General features: G+C 38.0%; 1 protein-coding gene across 1 annotated transcript in view; it reads right to left on the reverse strand.

Annotated features, from left to right (window-relative positions):
* PIAS1 (protein inhibitor of activated STAT 1) overlaps window positions 1-25,293 on the reverse strand; it is a 124,526-nt gene extending 99,233 nt beyond the window's left edge. The window contains exon 1 of the mRNA XM_061157991.1: window positions 25,222-25,293. Within this exon, the coding sequence (XP_061013974.1) occupies window positions 25,222-25,245 (24 nt within the window). The 5' untranslated portion in view covers window positions 25,246-25,293. The remainder of the gene's footprint in view (window positions 1-25,221) is intronic.
* Between the last annotated feature and the right edge of the window lie 863 nt (window positions 25,294-26,156).

Consider the following 26,156-nt stretch of genomic DNA (forward strand, 5'->3'; position numbering starts at 1 on the left):
ATTCTTCCCAGTTTTGTGTCACCGACAAAATCTGAGAGTTTTGCTTCTTAAATATTCATACAGATCACCCTTAAAACTTGAGATATAACAGGGTCTAGGCTATAGAGGCCAATGGCACATAAGAAATTCCCCTTCAGATAACAAAGTTAAAGATTACAAATAAGACTGTTCAACTACTTAGGAGACAGATGACTCCTTTCCCCCAGGATTCTCCAATTTTAAGGTAATTATTCAATAAACATTGTCCAGGGTGCACAAGAAAAACAATTCAGGTTATCATATACCAGTCTTGACTTATAGCTCTCAGAGAAAAACAAGCTTAGAAAAAAAGATATCCATCTTTTGGGGAGGGGGATGCCACACATCTTGTGGGATCTTAATTAGTCCCCCAAGCAGGGACTGGACTCAGGCCCTATCATTAAAAGCACTGAGTCCTATCCACTGGATCACCAGAGAATTCTCATAAATGTTATTTTTTATTTTTTAAATTTCTATTACATTATGGTTTATTATAGGATATTGATTAGAGTCCCCTATGCTACACAGTAGGATCTTGTTGTCTATCTCTTTTATAAACAGTAGTTTGTATCTGCTAATCCACAACTCCTAATTTATCCCCCTCACTTCCTTTCCCGATTGGTAACCACAAGTTATGTCTATGAGTGTGATTCTGTTTTGTAAATTTATTTGTGTCATATTTTAGATTCTACATATAAGTAATATCAAATAGTATTTGACTTAGTGCACATAGTATGATAATATCTAGGTCCATCCATATTGCAAATGGGTATTATTTCATTTTTATGGTTGAGTAGTATTTCATTGTGTATATATACCACATCTTTATGCATTCATTTGCGGATGGACATTTAGGCTGCTTCTATGTCTTGACTATTGTCAAGTGTACAAACACTGAGGTGCATTATACAAATATCCTGAAAAATCCTGGGAATGACTGCTCACAAATTACTAAGAAATATTGGGGGAAAAATAGGTTGCACGGAAAAGCCAAGTCCTACAGTGACAGCTTGTCTAAGTATTCTTTTAAATCCTATCAGAAACCTATTAATGATAATACCCCTTCCTTTTCTACATAAATAGAATACTCTCACCTGATTATTCTACGAGTTACAGCTAAGAGAAACAACAAAAACATCCTTTACTGCAAGGTAATATTGCTAATAAAGCAAAATTGCTAAAGTATTACAAAACTTACACAGATCATTATCTTCAGAACAGATCAGTATGATAAATATTTACATGCAAAGCTGTTATAATAGTGAAAGCAAGTTTAAGAAAATGCTCATATTTTCTTTGGAGAAATTCCATTAATGTATATAAAAATGCATTTCAAGGTGAGACCATGAAAACATACTACACACTCTTCCTGAAATTTAGGGAGGAGGGAAGATCAGCTACTTACAAGCCTCTGATGTCAAAAAACCTAACAGCATCCACACTTGCATATCCAGAACATTAAACAAACAAAAAAAGGTGGGGGGGGGGGGGTAAACCAATGCCAATGTTACTGTCAAGGAAGAAGTAATTTTTTTTAAGCACAAAATTAGGAAAAAAGTTTAACTCGTATATCTAAAGGTCAAAAAAACTAGCTAACAAGAGAAAGAAATGTACTATAATTATGCTAAAAGAATAATTTACCTTTTGTTGTTATTAGAAAGTAAAATACATACATATATTATGAGCTTATCATAATCAAACAAAAATAAAAACTCAATGCCATTCCTTAAACGCATAACTAATCAAAGTCCAGAACATTTCTCCATATAGTCAAAGCAATAACATTCTTTAAAGTGCAAGTTCAATTCTTTCTTTCCTAAATCTACAAGGGCATAATTTTCCATTCAAAGATCAAAAACAGAGATTCGTTGACAGAGAAGAAACAATACCAATAGCTGCATCCTAAGTTTAAAATGATTAAAAAAAAAAAAAGAAATTAGCTAGGCATATTGGCTAGCTTGGAAGAAACACTTAAATGGCCTTTTAAAAATCTGTTCAATAAATTAGTATTCAACCCTCAAAGTTCCCCTAAAACAGCAATGTTTTTCAGGGAAATGTAACTGAAGCTTTATATATATATGTATATATAGAGAGAAATCATATTATATATATAAATACATATATAATAATTGTTAATATTACAATGTGTTGATCCCAGCCCTTCCTTCCCCCACTTCCCCCACAAGTCTGTTCTCTATGTCTGTGAGTTTGTTTGTTTTCTATTAGGTTGGTGCAAAAGTAATTATGGTTTCAAACTCTGAATTTTAAATCATTAAAATTAGCCTCAAACACATCTTTATTAATGGAAAATAGGAACTATTACAATCAATACATTTTTGCCAATAAGAAATAAATTTGTTTCCTGTAGCATAAAAATCTGTACTTCGGGATTCAAGGAACACTTGGAAAGTATTTCCTGCATCCTGATGGTTGTGAAAGCATTTTCCCTGCAAAAAAGTTGTCAAGATGCTTGAAGAAGTGGAAGTCAGTTGGTGAGAGGTCGGGTGACTATGGCAGATGAGGCAAAACTTTGTAGCCCAATTCATTCAACTTTTGAATCACTGGTTGTGCAAAGTGCAGTCAGGCACTGTCGCAGAGAAGAACTGGGCCCTTTCTGTTGACCAATAGTGGCAGCAGGCATTGCAGTTTTCAGTGCATCTCATCAATCTGCTGAGCATACTTCTCATATGTCATGGTTGCACTGGGATTCAGAAAGCTGTAGTGGATCAGACCAGCAGCTAAACACCAAACAGTGACCATGAATCTTTTTTGGGTGGCAAACAGTGCATCTCATCAATCTGCTGAGCATACTTCTCATATGTCATGGTTGCACTGGGATTCAGAAAGCTGTAGTGGATCAGACCAGCAGCTAAACACCAAACAGTGACCATGAATCTTTTTGGGTGGCAAATTTGGCTTTGGGAAGTGCTTTGGAGCTTCCTCTGAGTCCAACCACTGAGTTGGTTGTTGCTGGTTGTTGTATAAAATTCACTTTTTGTCACATGTCAAAATCCAATCAAGAAATGGTTCACTGTTGTTACACAGTATAAGAGAAGACGACACTTCAAAATGACAATTTTTTGACTTGTGATCAGCTAGTGAGGCACCCACTTACCGAGTCTTTACACCTTTCCAATTTGCTTCAAATGCCAAGTGACCACACAATAGTCAACATTGAGTTCTTGGGCAACTTCCCCCGTTAGTTCTAAGAGGATTAGCTTTGAGGATCCTCTCACTTGGTCGTTGTCAACTTCTGATGGCCAGTCACTGTGCTCCTCATTTTCAAGGCTCTCGTCTCCTTTGTAAAACTTCTTGAACCACCACTGCACTGTATGTTCATTAGCGGTTCCTGGGCCAAATGCATTCTTGATCTTGCAGGTTTTCTCCACTGCTTTATGACCCATTTTGAACTCAAACAAGAAAATTGCTAGAATTTGTGTTTTGTCTAACATCATTTCCATAGTCTAAAATACAATTAAAATAAACAGCAAGTAATAATTCATTAACAAAATACATAAAGCAAGAAATGCACATTAAAATGATGTATAACATAGCCACAATTAAGAAAGATTCCAGTATCAAACAGCAAAGTTCAACAATGCAAAACTGAAATTACTTTTGCACCAATCTAATAGAAAGGCTCATTTGTGTCACCTTTTAGATTCCACATATAAGTGATAATCATACACTATTTGTCTTTCTCTGATTGACTTAGTATAATAATCTCTAGATCCATTCATTTTGCTACAAATGGCGTTACTTCATTCTTTTTTATGGCTGAGTAGTATTCCATCATTTGTATGAACCACATCTTCTTTATCCATTCATCCGTTGATGGACATTTAGGGTGCTTCCATGACTTGGCTATTGTGAAGAGTGCAACTATGAACATAGGGTGCATGTATCTTTCTGAATTAGTTTTTTCCAGATACATGCACAGGTGTGGAATTGTTGGATCATATGGTAATTCTATTTTCAGTTTTCTGACAAACCTCCATACTGCACCAACTTACACTCCCACCAACAGTGTAGAAGAGTTCCCTTTTCTCCACATCCTCTCCAGCATTTGTTATCTGTAGACCTTTGAATGATGGCTGTTCTGACCAGTGTGAGGTAGTACCTCATGGTAGTTTTGATTTGCATCTCTCTAATAATTGGCAGGGCTACCCTTGCGGCTCAGTGGTAAAGAATCTGCCTGCCAAGCAGGAGACACAGTTCTGATCCTTGGGTCAGGAAGCTACTCTGGAGAAGGAAACAGCAACTCACTTCAGTACTCTTGCCTAAGAAATCCCATGAACAGAGTAGCCTGGCAGGCTACAGTCCACTGGGATTACAGAAGAGTCGGAGATGACTTAACAACTAAACAACAATTAGCAATGACAACCATCTTTTCACGTGCCTCTTGGCCACCTGTATGTCTTCTCTGGAAAGTCTTATGCCCATTTTTCGACTGGGTTGTTAAAGAGTTGTCTGTATATTTCAGAAATTAAGCCCTTGTTGGTCATGTCACTTGCAAATATTTTCTCCCATTACAAGAGGCTGTCTTTTTGTTTGTGGCTTCCTTTGCTGTGCAAGGGCTTTAAGTTTGATTAGGTCCCATTTGTATATTTTTGTTTTCATTTCTATTGCCTTGAGACTGACCAAAGAAATTATGGGTATGATTTATGTCAGAGACTGCTTTGTCTATCATCTCTTCTAGAAGTTTTACAGTGTTTTTTCTTATATTCAAGTCTTTAAGCCATTTTGAGTTTATTTTTGTGTGTGGTGTGAGGATGTGTTCTAACTTCACTGATTTAAATGCAGCTGTCCAACTTTCCTAGTACCACTTGCTGAAGAGACTGCCTTTTCCCCCATCTTATATTCTCGCCTCCTTTATTGAAGATTAATTGAGCATAAGTGTGTGGGTTTATTTCTGGGCTCTCTATCTTGTTCCACTGATCCGTATGTCTGTTTTTGTAGCACACTATTTTGATTACTGTAGTATTATCTTAAGTCTGGAAGGGTTATGCCTCCTGTTTATTCTTTTTCCTCAGGATTCTTCCACAATTCTGGTTCTTTTACAGTTACCTATTTAGGATTATTTGTTCTAGTCCTGTGAAAAATGTCATGGGTAATTTGACAGAGATTGTGTTAAATCTGCATGTTGCTTTGGGCAGTATAGCCATTTTAACAATATTAATTCTTCTAGTCCAAGAGCATGGGGTATCATTCCATTTCTTTGAATCATCTTCAATTTCTTTTATTAATATTCTATAGTTCTCATCGTAAAAGTCTTTCACCTCCTTGGTCAGGTTTATTCCTAGGTTGTGTGTGTGTGTGTGTGTGTGTGTGTGTGTGTGTGTGTGATTTTAAAAGTTTTTTTTTTTTAAACAACCCAATCAAAAGATGGGAAGAAGACCTAAATAGACATTTCTCCAAAGAAGACACACAGATGACCATGAGGCACATGTAAAGACATTCAACATCACTATTAGAGAAATGCAAATCAAAGCTACCATGAGGTACCACCTCACACCAGTCAGAATGGCTGAATGGACATCATCAAAAAGTCTACAAATGACAAATACTAGAGAGGACGTGGAGAAAAGGAAACTCTCCTACACTGTTGGTGGGAATGTAAGTTGGTGCAGCCATCATGGAAAACAGTATGGAGGTTCCTCAGAAAACTAAAAACAGAATTACCGTATGATCCAACAATCCCACTCCTGGGCATATATCCAGGGAAAAACATGGTTCAAAGGGATACATGAATGACAAAGTTCACTGCAATGTTGTTTGCAATACCCAAGACATGGAAGCAAACTAGATATCCACTGACAAATGAATGGATAAAGAAGATGTACATTTATACAATGGAATATTACCTAGTCATTGAAAAGAATAAAATGCCATTTGCAGCAACATGGATTGACCTACAGATTATAATACTAAGTCAGTCAAACAGAGAAAGACATATCATATGATATCACTTAAATACAGAATCTTTTTTTAAAAAAGATACAAATGAATTTATTTACAGAACAGAAACATTCACAGACTTAGAGAACAAACTTACAGTTACCTGGGAAGGAAGAGATTGGCAGTTTGGGACTGATAAGTACACAATGCTATATTTAAGATAGATAACCAACAAGGACCTACTGTGTAGCACAGGGAACTCTGCTCAATACTCTGTAGTAACTTACAGGGAAAGAATTTAAAAAAGAACACATACATGTGTATACATGTGTATGTGAATCACTTTGCTGTACATCTGAAATTAATACATTGTTAATGAACTATATTCTGAAATAAAATAAAAAATTTTTAATAAAATTTTAAAGTTTTTTTTTTTTTACAGTCTTTTTCTGACATTTCATTGTTAAAGAAATGCAATTGATTTCTGTATATGCATTTTGTATCCTGCTACCTTGTTGAATTCATTTAGTGTTTCTATGTGGAGTCTTTTAGGGTTTCTATATATAGTATGTTATCTACATACAATGACAATTTTATGAGGTTATTTCTTTTAAACTTCAAATTTTACTCACTGTAATAAAGCTAGCTGCCCAAACATGAAAAAATAAAAATCCTAAATAAAACTTAAAACTGGAAACAATCTGATTGGGTTTCACATTAAAAAGATTTAATTTAAATGACAGGATACTCCAAGTCACCATTTTCCAAACCAGGTTCGTAGGGTTAATAGATATTCAAAGTAATATGGTGGTGTGGCAAAACCAATCAAGGAAATTAAAGATTCTCTAATTCCCCACCATGCCCTACCTTCTCAAATAATAGTCACACATTAAAGGTCCTAAGAAGTCCTGCAGAAAGAAGTATGTTAACTTTGTATCCAACATTTTGCAGTTACCTGGCCACTAAACTTTTCATTATTACTATTGTTCAATCACTGTCATCTCATTTCCTAGCACTTCACAAAAAAAGAATTTTAGAAAAACCAACAAAATCTTCAAGTTTTCCACTGTACACCTGTTGTTATAGCAACATTATTAAAAGTAGCCCCTTCTACTCTTAAAAGTGTCCCACTTTGGATGATACATTATATGGTCATCCTAGAATTAATACTCTAAAACTAAACACCTATTTTAAAGCATGTGAACTACCTTTGCCAAATGCCAAATTAACAAGGCCATGTTATTACATGCAGTTAAAATGTTATACAGATGATGATTAATCTTGATATCTTTTTCTCAAACTTCTGAAAAAATTCTCCACTAGCAATCATATATATTTTCAAAATACTCTGGACTACTGAATTCTCACTAAATGAACTCACAAACCAGATGTAGACAGTGAAAGATACCTATAATTGCATAATTTTTAAAAAGTGTCTATCATATATAATTGTAAAGAAAGGAAAACTCTTAGAGACATCACAGCACATCCACACAAGATGTTTTATGTTTTAAAAGGTATTTTAAAAAATTATTTCAGTCCTCAATTGTGAGAGGTCCTTAGAATTCTTGACTCTGTTTTCACTCACTCCAATCTTCCTAGATGACCTCAACCATCTCATTACATTTTGAGATTAACAATCATCAAATCTTCATTTCTAGCCTAGCCTTTGTCTTCTGAATTACAATGTTAAACACTTCTATGTCCCAGAAGTAGTCAGCTCAACACGTCCAAACCTAACAAATCAAACTTCTCTCAAAGCACTTAACCAGTTATCCAAGCCAGAAAACTTATATGCCACCTTCTCCCTCACTCGCATCTATGTTTCAAGTCACATCAATCCTACCACTTTAACTGTCTGTTACCACTTTAACTCAGACTACCATGATCCCTTTCCTAGATGTCTGTAAGAAATTCAACTGTTCTCCCCGTCTCCAATATTATCCTTTAAAGTCATTCTTCACACTAGAGGTCTTTCTAAAATAGAAAGATGATCATGTCACTCTTGAGCTTAAATCTTTCATGATTAGCCACTACACTAAGGATAAAGGCCAAATTTCTCAGCATGGCGTAAGAGATCCTTCATGATCCAGTCTTGGACACTGCCACTAAGAGCCCTGTTAACCAGCCTTCCATCCTCCAGGACTTTCATAAATATGCTGTTTTTCAATAACTCTTCTCCCCTCTCCCATCCTAATCTTTTTCTAGTTAATTTCACCTCATTCAGGTCACACCTTAGAAATCATCAACTTTGGGATACTTTCCACAGGCTATCCTCAATATTAGTAAATTTACCTTATGTTACCTATAATTTAACCCAATACAGTTCTCATGCCAAAATGAAGAGAAGCCCTATTTACTTGTCTACTTTCTACCAAACCATAAGCTCAGTCTATACAAACTGTGTTTTGTTCACTGTCAATGAATATGAGTAACAATATTCTGGCATCTCAACTATTATAAACCATATTGGCAGTGTAAGCCTATTAGAAATTATATGTATTCTCCCTCACAAATAAGGACATTATATAATACTCAGTGCCTACTCAGCATGTTATTGCTATTTAAATAGTAACTTACTTAATTTGGACAGGGAAAGAATTTTGTTCTTAATCCTACAAAAATGGGGGAGTTACAGAAACTTCTCCAGTTGCAGAAATGTAGGGCTAAGAGACTGACATATAAAAAAAAGGTCATCTAACTAAAACTGAAAAGGGAAATTAAGATACAAGATCAATTTAGGGGTTGTTAATATCAGCATTTAAATATGAGAGTCTGAAATAATGAGGGTGATAGCAGGGAAGGAAAGGAAGGCACAACATTTAAAATATTTGACAAGAAGTGGAAGTGAAGGATGTAGCTCAGATGGCTCAGAAATACACACAGGGAAGCCTTCCTTGAGCACCCAGACTAGGTCAGGTCTCCCTGTTACATGTGCTTATAGAATTCTGTTCTTTTCCTTTACAGAACTTAGTACAGTTTCAGACTCATAATTTCAACATGAAAAGTCCTGATAATAATTTGGCTCCAGCTTTCCACAATTTGCATTCCTCTCTTATACAGATACCCAGACATGGGTCTACTGGGTGTTCCATAAACATACCTCAGTGTCTCTCATCACCTTTCTTCACGCCGTTCCCTTTGCTTGAAACCACCTCCCTGTAATCAAAAACTTTCAAGAAGTCTCCTCTTTTGAGAACCAGTTTAAAATAAGTTTGGCCAGAAGTGACTAGTCTTCCTCTCATGAATATATTGCTAACTATTTACATAATTACTCTTTTATAGCTTTCTATTACAGTTGTTCTAGACATTTCTCTCCTCCACAAGAAAGGCATAACTCCCTGAGGTTAGCTATGGAGCAGGGGTGCAGAGGTAGGTGTGAAAAGGCTGAACAGAAGGGAACTGCAAGCACAAAGAACAGCAGAAGAGAAAGTACCAGGAATTCAACAAAAGTAAGTCTAAGAATAACACCCATGCCCTCTCCTAAAGAAGTCTTATACTGGGTACTATTGACCCGGCCTTTCCTCCTGCTCCTCATGTTAGTTATTGGTGATACTATTTCTAGAAATCAATGCCCAAAAGAAATACAATGTAAGCAGCAATGGTTAGCCACACATGGAATTTAAAATTTTCCACTAGTCACTCTTTAAGAAGTAAAGAGAAAAAGGTAAAATTCATAGTATATTTTGCTTAATGCAGTATATATCCAAAGTAGTATCATTCAAACATGTAATCAATACAAAACAATTGAGATATATTCCTTCATTTTCATGCTATGTCTTCAAAATCCAGTGTATCTTTTCTCAGAGCCACATCTCAAATGCTCAATAGCCACAAATATAATAAATAAACCACAATGGAAAAGAATATGAGAAAGAATATACATATATACACATATATGTGTGTGTATAACTGAATCACCTTGCTGTACAGCAGAAATTTATAAATGAACTACACTTCAATGACATTTTTTAAAAGCAAAAAAAAAAAAGTAACTGAACAATGCAGCTCTAAAATACTATCTCTGTCATTCACTGGCTCCAAACCAATACCCTGGGCTGTATCTGACTCTTCCTCATTATTCTCCAACCTCAAACACACACTTCCATGGCCTTACCTTAGATCTCTGCACCAAAACCTGTACCACCTTCAAAAATCACCAATTCAAATACTCCACTCTCCAACTACCATCTGTTTCTTACGTGCTTAAGCACCTTCACTCCAACAACTCAACTTTATCATGACCTCCAGTTAAGTGCTGTTTATCACTCTATCCCTTCAGCTTAGATTCCTTTTTCTTGCCGGGGGGGGGGGGGGGGGGGGGGGGGGGGGGGGCATGGTATAGAATTAAACATTCCTGTGCAAAATCCCCTTTCCCACTCTATGCCTGGCGCACACAACTTGTTCTAACTTTACAACTCAGGCAGACAGAAGAATGCATTCACACTGGCAAAGAGATGTTACAATACTCATAAGCATCCATCTCAATGGGTATAGGCATCCTACTAAATTTTCCAGTAACCAGCAAACTTCCCAGAGAAAGATAACTATTTCATATCTTTCCCTGGCTCCTCTCATCTCTCCTTTCCCCCAATACTACCTTTAGGAAGCATAGCACTAGTATCAGTCACTCAGTCATGTCTGACTCTTTTGGACCCTTGGACTGCAGCCCACCAAGCTCCTCTGTCCATGGAATTCTCCAAGCAAGAATACTGGAGTGGACAGCCATTCCCTTCTCCAGGGGATCTTCCCAATCCAGGGATTGAACCTCATTCTCCTGCACTGCAGGCAGATTCTTTACCGTCTGAGCTGCCAGGGAAGCCCACTTAGGAAGCATACATAAAACCAATGACTTCCTCTAACAATGTTATTTGGCATATTTGATATATACTTTTTTAAAAACTTGCAAAATTAAACAGCATTTTTTGCTAATTATAAAAATTTAGATTCATAAAAGTGCTGCTGCTGATGCTGAGTCACTTCAGTCATGTCCGACTCTGTGTGACCCCGTAGATGGCAGCCCACCAGGCTCCCCCGTCTGTGGGATTTTCCAGGCAAGAATACTGGAGTGGGGTGCTATTGCCTTCTCCTTCATAAAAGTGCAGGAGAACCAAATTATCTTTCATATAATATATGAAAACCATATATAACCATGTAACCAGAATAACAGAATATAAGTTTCATGAGGGCAAAGAATCTTTTTCATTCCCAACCTACTATTGAGCCTCTAACCTAAGTATCTGGCACATAAAGCAGCCTTCATTTTTACTGATGGAATAAATAAGAACCTTGCTGTAAGCAGCTGTGACATGAAAGGCCAAACTTGAAATAGGCAAAAGGAAGGGGGAGGAAAGAGTGCTTATTTGTTTTCAAGATTTAACACAGAATATCTATAGCCCAGAAAAGGCATAATTTTACTTTACGTAAGACTTTTAAAAACGTATCAAACAAAACAATGGACAAAAATCAAACATAACTTTTTATGGTTTGCATGTGTGCATGCTAAGTCACTTCAGTCATGTCCAACTCTTTATGACCCTCTGGACTACAGCCCACGAGGCTCCTCTGTCCAAGGGATTCTCCAGGCAAGAATACTGGGGTGGGTTGCCATGCCCTCCTCCAGGGGATCTTCCTGACCCAGGGATCAAACCCATGTCTCTTACATCTCCTGCAGGTAGGCAGGTTCTCTACCACTAGTGCCGCCCAGGAAACCCTTTAATGGTTTATCCTTTAACGGTTTACGCTTCCACTAAAAAGCTAGACTTCTCCTATAACTGATTTAATGTCTTCATTAACTATACCACAAACACATATAAATCTAAGCACTTCTGAAGACTTAACCAAGTGTGGATCACTGTGGTCATTAACCAAAGACCCCTTCTCTTCCCCAAACATCATTGAGCATAATTAATAGATTCCATGGGCATAAATATCTGACACAGTTACATATATTTTCAAAATGAGGTCTCCAAAACTTTACTCTCCACTTGTGGAATCCTCCTCTTCAAAAAAACGCTATGTCACAATTGGAATTTTATAAAATTGTGATATAATTAATAGTTTAATTAGAAGCAATGGCTTAAAAACAACCTTACAAATAAATAATACACAAAACTATTATGTCACTACTAGTTTTTATTTTTAAAGTAAAACATATTAATAAAGCTGCATGGAGGAAGTGGGGAGGAAACAGGATGTGGCTGCACAAAAGAAAGCCTCAAAGTTTTGGAATACTCTGTTAAGTTTGGTGTTGTTTTATTAGTCATCTATAAGTTACACATTGCTCTACAAAGTTATACATATTACTCTACATATATATTTATTTTTCTAAAGCAACCTAGCTTTCTCAGAAAAGAACACAATTCCTACTAACACTCATTATAAATCCTAATTGAACAGTAGCAAATATTTAAGAATGGTCAAATATTTTGTATCATAAGCTTTGCAGCAAGTTTACAGTGTTTTCCAGTTAAATACAAAATGACCATACACAAATATCTATCATATTCCCTCCCTAAAAGGAAGCATTGGAAGAACTGACGCTGAAGCTAAAGATCCAATACTTAGGCCACCTGATGCAAAGAGCCGACTCCTTAGAAGAGATCCTGATGCTAGCAAAGATTGAAAGCAGGAGGAGAAGCGGATGACAGAGGACAAGATGGTTGGATGGCATCACCGACTCAATGGATATGAGTTTGAGTAAGCTCCAGGAGATGGTGAAGGACAGGGAAGCCTGGTGTGCTGCCGTCCATGGAGTGGCAAAGAGCTGAACGTGACTGAGTGACAACAACAACAAAAAGGAAGCATAAAGAATAAAGGAAGAAAAAAAATTAATTTACAAGCTCAAGGAACAATAATTATTGCTTAAAAAAAAAAAGAAAAGAAAATGCATAGGTCCATTCCTCTGACAAAAGACAGAAGAGGAAAGGAAGAAAATGACTTAAGGGCTAATACAAGAAAATCTCTCAGAAATAAAAGTGCCTCCGGACCGCGCCACCGAGGACTGCAGCACAATGAATGAGAAAACATCCACACGCAGTTTCCATGTCATGAAGTCTGAGCACACATCATAAAGATCCTAAAACTTCCAGACAGGCCACTTGCAAAGGTTCAAGAACTAAAACGTCACTCTTTACTCCATACAATACAGAAATCATCTTTAGTTTACGAGAATAAAGAAGAGAAAATGTCTATTTAGAATTATACCATACTTCAAACTGGAGTTTCAATCAACAGATAAAACAAGTCTTTAATTTTCTGAAAAGCTAAGATTTGTCAAAGATTTAACAGAAACTGAGTAAAATCGTTAATTTCAATGTTCACTTATTTAAATTTCTCCTGCTCCTAAAGATTTTGACTACTTTAACTTAGTTTGGTGGAAAAAAAACAATACAATACTTTTTAAAAACCATGGGGCAGGAAGGGCTGTGGGCAGGGGCAGACAGCAAGACAAAAGAGACACAGGAATCTAAAAGCCTATGTATATAAATTTTTCAAAATAAAAAGCTATTTTTATTAATCAAAATCATTCATATGTGAAAGTTGAGGAGAAACAATTAACTTTCTTAACTATATCAGGAATGCAGAGATTCAAAGTTAAGTAAAAGGTAGAGATCAATTACGCATGGCTCTACTGCATGTCTTAAGCAGATAATTTACAAAAATCCTCCATTTTCCAATCTTAGCTTGACATCCTGCAGAAAGATGCTTGAGACACAGAGGATGAAGTTTTTCAAACAACTTTAAAGAGTAGTAGAAAGTGAAAAGCATTCAATCCTGTAATCTCTAGGTCCCACTTTAATACAACAGAGAAAGGGAGAAAACAAAATACGTCAAATGCAAATCAACCATCTTATATATATGTATGTGGTAAGAGCTGATAATGGGGCTTCCCAGGTTGTACAATGGTAAAAATGCAAAAGTGACGAGGGTGCCATTCCTGAGTTGAGAAGATCCCCTGGAGTAGGAAATGGCAACCCACTCCAGTATTCTTGCCTGGGAAATCCCATGGACACAGAGGAGCCTGGCGGGCTACAGTTCATGAGGTTGCAAAGAGTCAGACACAACTGAGCATGTATGCATGCAAGAACTAACAAGATCTGCTAAAGAGGAAATTATCAGCTAAAATTAGGCTAGAGGACATCTGTATGGATTTTTCATTTATTCTAGCTATTTCCATCCCCTACTATAGAAAAAAAAAAAATGGCAATCAAGGGTTGAGACATATCCTTGAAAAAATAAAAAACCACACAATTCCCACACCATTACTGACTGAAAATATTGGAACACATTTATTCAGTTTAGTTCAGTCACTCAGTGGTGTCCGACTCTTTGCCACGACGTGGACTGCAGCACGCCAGCCTTCCCTGTTCATCACCAACTCCCGGAGCCTACTCAAACTCATGTCCATTCAGTCGGTGATGCCATCAATGCAATGCAAACCATTACTGCTTAGCATTTTTACTATAGAGACACAGGATACAATTAAACAGCTCTGCTTTGCAAACTTGCCTTGAAAATGGATCACTATTATCTATAAGCAAAACTTTTTTCTTTTAAATTATAAAAAATACCATGGATAAGAAGATGAGAAGGATATTCCCATTTTAAGCTACACTGTGTATCTTACATAAGAAGAGTGTTCAGGGTCTCAAAAGTTTTGACTCTCTGGGTTTTTTAATAGTCTTGAAAGTAGAGGATCCCTCCCTCCAAAAAACTCTGCTGATTAAATCTATTCATGTTTACTGTATTAGAAGTTAAAACTGGAATTGCTGTCTAATGGATATAATTTTAGTTTTATAAAATGTTCTGGATATTGGTTGCATAACGATGTAAATATATTTAATAGCATTAAACTGTACACACTTAAAAGTGGACAATAAGTAAATTCAAGTTATGCATATATTACCATAACTTAAAACTTTTAAAGAAAAACAGAAATTAAAACAAAATTTTGAAAGATTGTCATTTAAAATATAATACATTGCTTGTTAAATCAAAATATTAAATTAAACAAACTATTCAAAAACAAAAAAAGCAAAAATAGTCATTATTTGACATTTTTGCAAAGCTCTTTAATGTTTGGTTTAATAAAGACAGATTTATTTTCATATCCACTTTCACATTCAATCTGCATTAGGTTGTTCTGAAGTACATGAAGAAAATTCAGCCTCATGCAGGTACGTAGTGAGAAAAGATGCAATATTTCAATAGCTCTCCCAGGTAACTGAGGCTTCCCTGGTAGCTGAAACATTAAAGAATCCGCCTGCAATGCGGGAGACCTGGGTTCGATTCCTGGGTTCGGAAGATCCTCTGGTGCAGGAAATGACAACCCACTCCAGTATTCGTGATTGAAAAAGTCCATGGACAGAGAAACCTGGTATGCTACAGCTCATGGTGTTACAAAGAGTGGGATACAACAAAGTGACTTCTACTTTTTTTTTTTCCAGATACGGATATTCTTTCATCCTTCACCAAAACTCAACAAGCGGCAGTTTCTTAAAGGCTGCTCCAATATGGAATGTGAATCAATGAACATTTCCTACTCTTAGGTACTGAAATCCATTGATCTATGTTACATTTCCAATGGATCATTTTACCATTTTGTAATACCATGCATTGATTATTTAGAAAATAACAGTTGAGAGTTATGTAGTCCTGCCAATGTTAATTTTGACCCTTTCACTATACAACTTCGCTATATGACATTCATTAATAGCACCACTGATCTTATACCAAAAAAAGTCAAGTATTGGGAAACTATCAAGCTCAAAGTGGTAAACACAAGTCTTCAAAAATTCTATTTTCACTTGAGAGCTAGAATTTTATCATTAGCAACAAATACTGTCAGTGTGGTGCAAACTCACTTGATTTAGTTTTGAGAAAATGTCTGCCAAATACCCAAGTCTTCGTACTTTGCCAGCCATTCTTTAAAATAAAAACGATATCCCATTTAAAAAGCAGCTAGTTCAGCATGCAACTCAAACAACTGTACAAGTTCTTTTTCGTGAATTAACCATCAGATTTGGTGTTTAGTAAAAGTGGTTTACAGACTTTCATCACACAAAATATACTTTAAAATGTGTTCAAGGACTGAGACATAATAAAATTAAGTTTTACTGCTTCATCATCTTAATTGAAGTACACAATGATATCCCAAACTAGTAATGTTTAATACTACTGCCTTAATTCATGCAATTTTACCCACCACTGATTATGCAAATGCCAACATAGCTAATGGGCTTCCCTGATGTCTCAGATGGTAAAGAATCTGCCTGCAATGTAGGAAACCTGGGTTCAATCCCTGGCTCGAGAAGATCTCCGGGAGAAGGGAGTGACTACCTACTCCAGTATTCTTACCTGGAGAATCCCCATGGACACAGGAGCCTAGCAGGCTACAATCCATGGGGTCACAAAGAGTCCGACATGACAGAATGACTACCACTTTCAATATAGCAAATAATGCCTTACTTTTATTGAGCGAAGTTTTGACCTCCAGGATCCCCAGAAAGAGTCTGGAGAACTACCAGAAGTGTGGGAACAGACTTTGTGAACCACTGTAACAGCTGATGCATTACTTGGGTGATTAAGAAACAAATATTTTTGGTACATATCCCTCTGTAAGAGTTTTTAAATACACGTTTACATGGTAATGGGCTTCCCAGGTGGTGCTAGTGGTAAAGAACCTGCCTGCCAATGCAGGAGACAAAAGTTCAATCCCTGGATCAGGAAGATCCCCTGGAGGAAGGCATGACAATCCACTCCAGTATTCTTGCCTGGAGAATTCTATGGACAGAGGAGCCTGGCAGGCTACGGGCCATAGAGTCGCAAAGAGTCCAACATGACTGAAGTGACTTAATAGTAGCAGTTACATGACGACATTCTCAAACCAACTGATATCTAACACTTCATTCACAGTCATAACTCAAACAGAATGAGATAGATACTTCCTAAATAAATAACAAATAATTACCAAATACCTACCATGTTAGACTCTGAGCTAGGTGCCTCTACATTCCCTTTTTGGGGTAACTCACAGAAGCCCATAGACCAGACTGATAATTTTAATATATGAGAAAAATATTTACCCTAAAATCTTTCAGATCTTATTTTTGAGATTACACTTACGTGGCTACAAGGAAAAGTCTTAAAATTCACCATAAAGCATAAGATAGCATGTTTAAATTCTATTTTAAGCAGTATGCCATGAAGCTAAAAACAGGCTTGCTCACATTCAAAAACCCAAATACAAAATGAATTGCTTTGGCTATGTACTGCTAGCACGCCATCAAGAGCCTACATTCCATTTCTCCTCAAGCCAAACAAGCCTTACCTGTTACAGTTTTCATTCCTATTTGTAAGGGAACCTCAAATATAACTTTACTGGAGTTACATTAAACATTGTCAACTATTAAAAAAATTTAGCAAAACCATCAAGACAAGTTAAGAATTTTTAGACATATACACTGATAAATCCACAAGCTAAACCTCTACAAATATACATATGAAATATCTGCATTGTAAAAAAAGACAGAAAAATTCTCACTTTGGAACATGCAACGGAAAGAGCTTCAACACAGTATACTGTTAAGTGAAAAAAGCAAGTCAAAGGATACCATGTATAATAAGATTATGTATAGCAATGTATGTACATTCATTTAATAAATACTGAGTTCTATATCCCTAATTTGTTTCAAATCTAGACATATACAATAAATTACAAACACTATACAGACACAATTAAATGTCCACACACAGAAAAATGAATACACAAAAGGCTATATGTGATTCCAGTTATATGAAGTGTTCAATATAGGCAAATTTATAGGGACAGAAAGCAGATAAGCAGTTGCCTGAGGGTGAATGAGTTGTGGGCAATAGGGGTGATAGCTAAAGAATGCAAGATTTCTTGGAGGGGAAAGGGAAAAATATCCTGAAATTGGTTGCAGTAATAGTTCACAACTTTGTGAATATATTAATATTAAAGTACCATTTAATTGTGCATGTAAACAGATGAAAAGCATGGTATGTGAATTATACCTCAATAAAGCTTATGTTCTTTCTGCCTCAAAAAACAGGATACCAAAGTGGTTGCAAGGGGCAAAGGGTGGGTGGGGTGAAATGAAGACTTAAAATTTTACACTACTTACTGCTCTATCATTACAATGAGAAATGTATTCATTTATTATCTATATAACTTAAAGAAATGTGAAAGGTAAACCTAAAACAGTCTTCCAAGACAGCAGATTAAAAAGCAGAGACACTACTTTACCAACAAAGGTCCATCTAGTCAAAGCTATGGTTTTTCCAGTAGTTATGTATGGATGTGAGAGTTGGACTACAAAGAAAGCTGAGCACCGAAGAATTGATACTTTTGAACTGTGGTGTTGGAGAAGACTCTTGAGAGTCCCTTGGACTGCAAGGAGATCCAACCAGTCCATCCTAAAGGAGATCAGTCCTGAATATTCACTGGAAGGACTGATGCTGAAACTGAAACTCCAATACTTTGGCCACCTGATGCACTGGAAAAAGACTCTGATGCTGGGAAAGATTGAAGGCGGGAGAGAAGGGGACGACAGAAGATGAGATGGTTGGATGGCATCACCAACGCGATGGACAAGAGTTTGAGTAGGCTCCGGGAATTGGTGATGGACAGGGAGGCCTGGTGTGCTGCAGTGCATGGGGTCGCAAAGAGTCAAACACAACTGAGTGGCTGAACTGAACTGAAAACAGTCTTCATAAATTATTCTGGATTTAATGTTATTCATCTACAAAGCAGCCATGAAAAAAAGTATGACAGTATGACCCTATCTCAGAACACTGACAGCTTAAGACTGCTATATAAATACATGCATCTGCCCCTCACTAACAGAAACAAATCTTGAATGCAACTTGACAAATATACCTTAGGCACCTACTGTGTCCACAGGGCAGGGATGAGGGGAAACGGGGTGGTATGCAAGGCAGAACACTAGTTAACAGCAAAAAGCAAACTACTTAGCTCTGGCTCTAAGTAAGACACTTGCTCTACAGTGGAGGAGGCAAAACATACACACAAAATGTACTGCGGTCGGACTAGAAAATCTTGAATACTAAACTGAGAGCTAAAACTTGATCCTGTTTTCAATGAAAAGCCAGTCGAGTGACAGGATGAAAGGAGTGTTTGGGGAAAACTTAGACCTTTGGGCAACCAAAGGGGGAAATTAAAAGAAGAGAATAGCAGGAAAGGTAAGAAAGAGATGAAGTTTTTGAAAACAGGAACATATACAACAGTCCTATGAAAGTTATTGATATTTCAAAGTTATCAGCTAAATGTTCAAAGGATTTATGTTTGCTTTGTTTCTTGATCTAAGGTGAAGCAGAAAAGGAAACAAAGATTTCTTCATTTTGATGAATTTCAGAAGTTCATGACTAAGAATGAAGTTTTACCAGAAAATTCTGAGGGGAGGGGAGACTTAGGGAGTTTGTTTCATGTGCTACCATGAAACAAAGAGTAGACAGAATCAAAACCAATAGGAGTTCCACAATTTTTAACATGGAAGAGGAAGTAGTAGTCACAAAGTCACAAACACTTTGCAGTAAGAGTAGCAAAATATGCATAATAATTAGCACTATTTCTTAAATTGTAGTAAAGGAAAACTTAGTATTTTTAAATTTCTCTATCACCTATCTCCAAAAATTCCTAGTGATAAAATTTGTTACATAAATGCTGAAGCTTTAGGTGAGGACCAAATTTAATATGTCAAAATTTAGCGTTTGATCAATTTCATATCTTTAATTTCATTAGCTGTTCCTTCCACAGTGTAGTACTTTTCAGATGTTGCACAAGTAATATTTTTAATTCAATTCACATATGGTTTTATTAACTGATTTAACCCACAGGTTCTTTAAGACAGAATAAATGTTTTCACTGCTGAAGGAACCTCCTCACTCTAACAGCCTCCCTGAAACAATGTCACCTACCAATTTTATACTATGGCAACGCTTTGCTTTGAGATTAAAGGTACGGCTAAAGCAAATATTCTCAAATCTATTTCTATTTTCATAATCTATTTCATACTTTATCAAATGTTCTGATTCAGAGCATTTATATAATGTTTACTTATAAAAAAAACTCTCATCATTTTATAATGATCTCATCATTTTAAAATATCTGATCATTTTAAAATAATCTCATCATTTTATAACCTTATCTGACAGATTTATAGGAACAGAAATAAGAAAGGTATAGACAATGAACAAATCAAAAATTACTTTTCACTGAACACTTCACCTAATCAAAACACTATTTGCACTGTTCCTGAAGCACAAAAAATGGTCTGTAGAATACATACATTTAGTTAGAATAAAACATTGGCAAACTTTTGTATCAGGCTGTTTGTCAAGTCATTGCTTAAAAAAGCAAAAAGTGGAAGTAACCCAATTGTCCAATGATAGGATGTGTGTGTGTGTTAGTCAATGAGTCGTGTCCGACTCTGCGACCCCGAGGACTGTAGCCATCTATGGAATTCTCCAGGCAAGAATACTGAAGTGGGTTGCCATTTCCTTCTCCAGGGGATCTTCCTGACTCAGGGATCAAACCCAGGTCTCCTTCATTGCAGGCAGATTCTTTACCTTCTGAGCCACCAGATAAGTCCAATGATAAGGTATCAGCTGAATAAAAGACAATGTTACCTTTCAAAGGATCATAAAGACCTATACTGACTACCCTGGAAAGATAGCCATGAAAACAGCAGATTACAAATAAAGAGTGTGATCTCTCTTTTGTGTTGAATATACATATGCATTTGCTCTAAGAGAGAAAGTCTAAATGAATACCCAGATGCTCTCCATGATACTTCTAAGTACTGAGATTACAGGTGCGGTTTATTTTTGTGCTTACTTTTCAGTATTCTCTGAAGTTTCCTCAAGTAAAATGATATTTGCAAGAATTAATGCCTATGATTCCAACTAACAAACTCCAAACTCTTCCCTGCAAAAAGCCCAAGGAATATCCAAAAATACCTTGGCACAGAGCAAGAGGGAAAGTATTAGCAACAACATAACTAGAATTCTTTGTGAGCGAGGCACCCTCAAGGGTTCCAGGACTGACATGGCACCTTGAAGGCAGCCTACAGCACAGAGTTTTGAAATCACAAGTCCTAGGCTCAAATCCCTGTCACTTTCATTTGTATGACCTTGGACTAGTCATTTACCCTTTCTTGGCATACTTTATCAATAAAAGGGAGATACTACCTGCCTTTCCTATCTCAAAGAACTGATGGAAAAATCAAATGTGATAATGTGATACATTATCAACTGCCAAGTACCATATAAGGTGTTATTCAAATACATATATTAAAAAACAAAACAAAACCAAGGTACTTGATGCCAGAGCAGAATACACTACAACCGATTCTATGACGTAATGACCAGCGGTTTTGTTTTTTAAGACTACATCTCATTATAAACACTGCAGTTTTTCAGAAACTTAGACAATTCTTCCCATCCCTACTACAACTCTAAGCCATTTTCTTTACTCATCCCTAGTTATGAGCAAGAAAGGGTACAAATTACCCTGAACTCAAAAGCCTTTGCAAGAACCCTGGAGTAGCATGTTGATGGAGTTCACCAGAAGAAACCCAAGGTTAATCAGCTATGGACTCACCACTAAGCACTACTGCAATCAACAGGGATTACAAGAGACTCTTTGAAGAGAAAGACAATATGATCACCCAGGAGAAAACAGCAGAGGAATAGGAAATATTTCAAAACTATTATATGAAATACTTAAAAACCAGAGTGTCTTACAAATTGTTTTTAAATGCTGTTCATAAAAATGGTGATTTAAAACAAAAGCCATCTAAATGTGGCACTTCAGCAAGGCAAGTTATGGAGATTCAAATCAAACTCATGAATAAATTGTCAGATTTACTTGCTTCCATCTAAAGTAAAAACAGACAAATTACACCACAAAGACCAAAATTAAATGGCTAGTTCTTGAAAACAGAGAGGCAGGATACAACAACATAATTTTCTGAAAGGCTTGTATAGATACTACTTTTAAAGGTATGGTTTTTAAAGTATGATTTCTCTTCCCCTTGAATTCCATTATTTACTTCACTAAATGATAATCAATTTCTTCCTTTCCACTGTTCCTCCTGAGGTAAGATGGCAATATAACCCAATCTGACTTTTAATGCAAAAAATATTTGTAATTTTTTTTAAAGAGCTTTAAGAGAAGCTACATGAAGCTGTCAGATTAACTTCCAAGATCATCTGGCCATCACACCCTCCTGCTTTTAAGCTCCTAAAGATAATAAAATGCTCACTCTCTACCTTCTTACAAATGTCATTTATGGGTATTCCCCTAATGAAAAATTAAACCTTCCCTAAACAAATGAGTACAGAGAATTTTTTGATATGTATGACTCACAATCTAATTTTTATTGGCAGTATCTGTAAGTGTTGCAGCTTGCACTTGCAGGAGATACAGATCTATCCATTTTCCCCATCTGATCCTGCAGATTTGTTATAGATTTAAAGGGACTCACTAAAATGGGTCATGAGGAAAAAAATTTACAACCCACATTTCTTTTTGCTATGGACTGTATTCATAATTAAGGTAACAAATCACTGTATTTACTCTAAGCCTCATAGTTGGAAATCCATTGGAATACTGTGTTGTCACCTAACACTTAAAAAAAAAATCTGAGTTTTTCTTAATTCTTACTCTGACTTTTCATTCCTTATTAGGAGTAAATGCTATCTACCTCCAAAAACCACACACACACACACACACACACACACACACAAAATCACTTAGAAAATATAATTTCCAAAAGTATCTTCCAAAGCTTACTGCAGAGAAAATTATATATACACATTTTCAAATGACTATGGTAGGCGTTCCTAAGATCATCTCCACCCCTTTAAAAAAAAAAAAAAAAGCAGCAAATGTAACCACAATCAAATATAAACAAAATGTTTAACACAGCTATCACCAACTAAGCAATTTATCACAGCTCCTCAAAGTACTTGGTACACACAATGACAGACCAGTATGTCAAGAAGAGTTATTACAATTTGAAGAAAAAAACACTGTACACCAGAACATAATAATAGAAAAAACTCCTTTAGAAAAATTCAAGGAGATTCTGGAGAGAGCAAAACAGGAGACCAGTTTTAGAAAAATAATGTTTCCCCCCATGTGTTTAGCATTTATCTGATGCAGGCTCATTTTTGTAAAGAGAAACTTTACCTAACAAGACTCACACCAGGGATCTGATCTATCCCCAAAGGCACTTTCTTAAAATGAGAAAGAACAAAGGAGGAAATCTCCCAGCATGTGCTTTCCATACCAGTTTCTTTGGACAGCATCAAGAGTGACAACATAGACAGCACAGGCTTTTCAGCTTTACTCTGTAGTCCACGTATAACAGAACTGTTCAGCTATCAATCAGAAGGATTCCTAACAAAATAAATACTAGAATGCAAAGATCACAGCGACATAGTGACTACATTTTACAACTACAGAAAACATGTACCTTAAAGTTGCATACTTTTTTATTTTAAGAGTTAATTACCTCCAAATATTCAAATCCCTGGGGCTTTTTCACTTAAGTCAATAGTTTCAAACTAGAAAAAACGAAACCACCCATTCTAGATTTGCTCTCCCTTAATTTGCAATTAGAAGTAAATTAAAAAGAACGACACTCAAAGGCAGAATCTAAATATACAAATTTTGTAATGTTAACACTGAAAAATTATTGGGAAAAACGATCTCTCGGCGAAGCTTTCCACTGAAAAACTCTCCAGAAACAAACCTGGCGTTTGCCTGTTCTAGGAGTTATCGTTTCACTATAACAGAGATAATTCTTTAAATAATTTTTACTAATTAGGAAAAGACGACTCTTCCCCAAAGATTTACAACTGTATACCCCAATCTCCACTCTGACAGCGATGTCAGTTCTCTGGGTCAGGATACAACCAGCTGCTCGGTTCACATATAGGAAGCCACAGAGAAGGGAATATCGCGTTCAGAGCCTCGAAATAATACGCGTTAGTTAAAAACTGCTTGCTACTAAACCAAAATTATTCAAGCGGAGCCCCATTTGTCACAATCCAATCACAAGGGTTCCACCCTCCTCCCCCAACTGCTTGTGTAGTGGTATATCTGCTTCGGTAAAGAAGCCATCATCAGGTAAAGAAGACTGGGGTGGGAGAAAAAGCGGGGAAAAGGGGGCACCCTTTCATCCAATTTCGCGAGGCGTGAGTAATTGGTACAGTTGAGAGGAACGGAGGAACGTTCTATTTAATTGGAGGTTGAAGTAGGATGAGGGGACAATTTTGTTCAAATCAACATGGCCAGCAAGATGTCCCTACAAACAAAAGGCAACAGGGGGATATAAACACGAACCATTCACCTCCATCAGCTATAGCATCGCCATCATGGTGTGTGCAGAGACCCCCGAAGGCTCCTCTCACCCTCCACACCAAGCCAAAAGGAAGAGATGGAAAAGAAGGGAGAGTTGCTGCTTCCCACCACCTACCATTGCTTCCAAATACACACCCTTCGAGGGGGTTTCTCCCCGCGGTTGCCCGGAATCAGAGAGAAAGAGTACCGTCCCGCCCAGGCAGACTCCCCCGCTACCCCCCAGTCGAACCTCAACGCCAGCCTGGGGTTCACTAAACTTTACTGGAGCTTCTCCCCCACATCCCCACTCCATCGCCCCAGGATCGCGCTGCCCACAAACGGGCACCCCGGGCGCCTCCTGACAGGCGGGTAACCGGGGAGAGCCGAGTCCGGGGCGGGGGCGGCAGGGAGCCACGGAGGGGCGGGGCGGCCAGAGCCAAGTTCCCGGGGGTCTGAGGAGAGCGCCTGACAGCAGCCCGGGACTGCAAAGGAGGAAGAGGAAGCCGCGGCGGGGAGGTTTCCCAATCCCCCCAACATGAACACCCATCCCCTGCCCCCGCTCCTCACGGGGGGCGGGGAGGCTGCCTGGAAGGTGAGGGAGCTGAGCCCCAGAGACAGCCGCGGCCCCCACCTCCGGACTCCCGATCTCTTCCCCCGCCACCCCCGCCAGAGGCGCCCACAACAATAACACGCCGGGGACGACCCGTCAGCGCCCCCGAGGCACCCGGGGCCCGCGGCCCGCCGCTGCCGGGCCCCCTCAACTGGGGCCAGGCGCGCCGATCCTCTCTACAACTCCAGGCCCACGTGGAGTCAAGCCCGAGCGGCCCCCCAGGGTCGGACCCATCCCCCCCGGCACAAGCGGCGCCGTCTCCGCGGCCGAATATTAGAAGTGAATTCGAGCTGCGCTTTACCTTTAGTTCCGCACTGTCCGCCATCTTGCGTCTGTCAGCGCAAGCGCAGTGAACCTCGCCGGGGGCCGCCGCTAGACCCGCCCCTCTAGCCAGCCTGGCCCCGCCCCGGCCCGTCCCCTCTCTCCCCTCCACCTCCCCGGCCCGCCCCGGGCCTCCGCCCGGCTCCGGGCGCTCGCAGCCCCGCCCCGGGCACGTAGAGCTGCGAGACGGGTACGTACTATTTAAATAATGGCGCCAAGCGAGGAGGTTTGACAGTTACTCCCCTCCTTCCTTCCCGCCCCCATCCTTGCCCGACTGGCGCCTCCAGGGAAAGGCCGGAGCTGGAGGGCTACTGGCCTGAGCCCCGCCCCTCCGCGGCCTGTGGAACCCTTCTGCAAAGCTTCTATACCTGCAACCACAAGAAACAGTAATGCCCCTCTCCCCTAATCAGCAAGTCCTTTTCAGCACCTGCTACCTGCGAGGCTTCACGTGGGCTGCAAATAACAATCCGTTACTTTTCAAGGATCACTTGAAGCATTCCCAGGTTTATTAGCTCAGATCTTCCTCATCATGAAGCAGTGAGGTAGGCAGGGAAGAGATTCCAATTTTTTGTAGTATATATGTTCAGACATAAAAGCTCAGATAGCAAAAGTGACTTGCCCAAATTAGTACTTAAAAGAGGTTGAGGACGTTCATTCATTAACTTATTTGTTTTCACAAATATTTATTTAGCGACTATGTACCAGCCCTGCTTATAAGGGCTATATATGTGTATATGTATACACATATACTTTGGGAAATTAAATATAGTACAACAAAGTCCCTGTCTCCCTGTAGTTCTCTAACGTGGGAAACAGACGAGTGAACCAATAAAGATACGATTACATATGGTGTTGAGTACCAAAAATGAAGAAATGGTCCAGGGAGAGAAAAGGGGGTTGGAAGGAGATGCACTT

Source organism: Dama dama, chromosome 12 (genome assembly GCF_033118175.1).
Source record: "Dama dama isolate Ldn47 chromosome 12, ASM3311817v1, whole genome shotgun sequence".
NCBI lineage: Eukaryota > Metazoa > Chordata > Mammalia > Artiodactyla > Cervidae > Dama > Dama dama.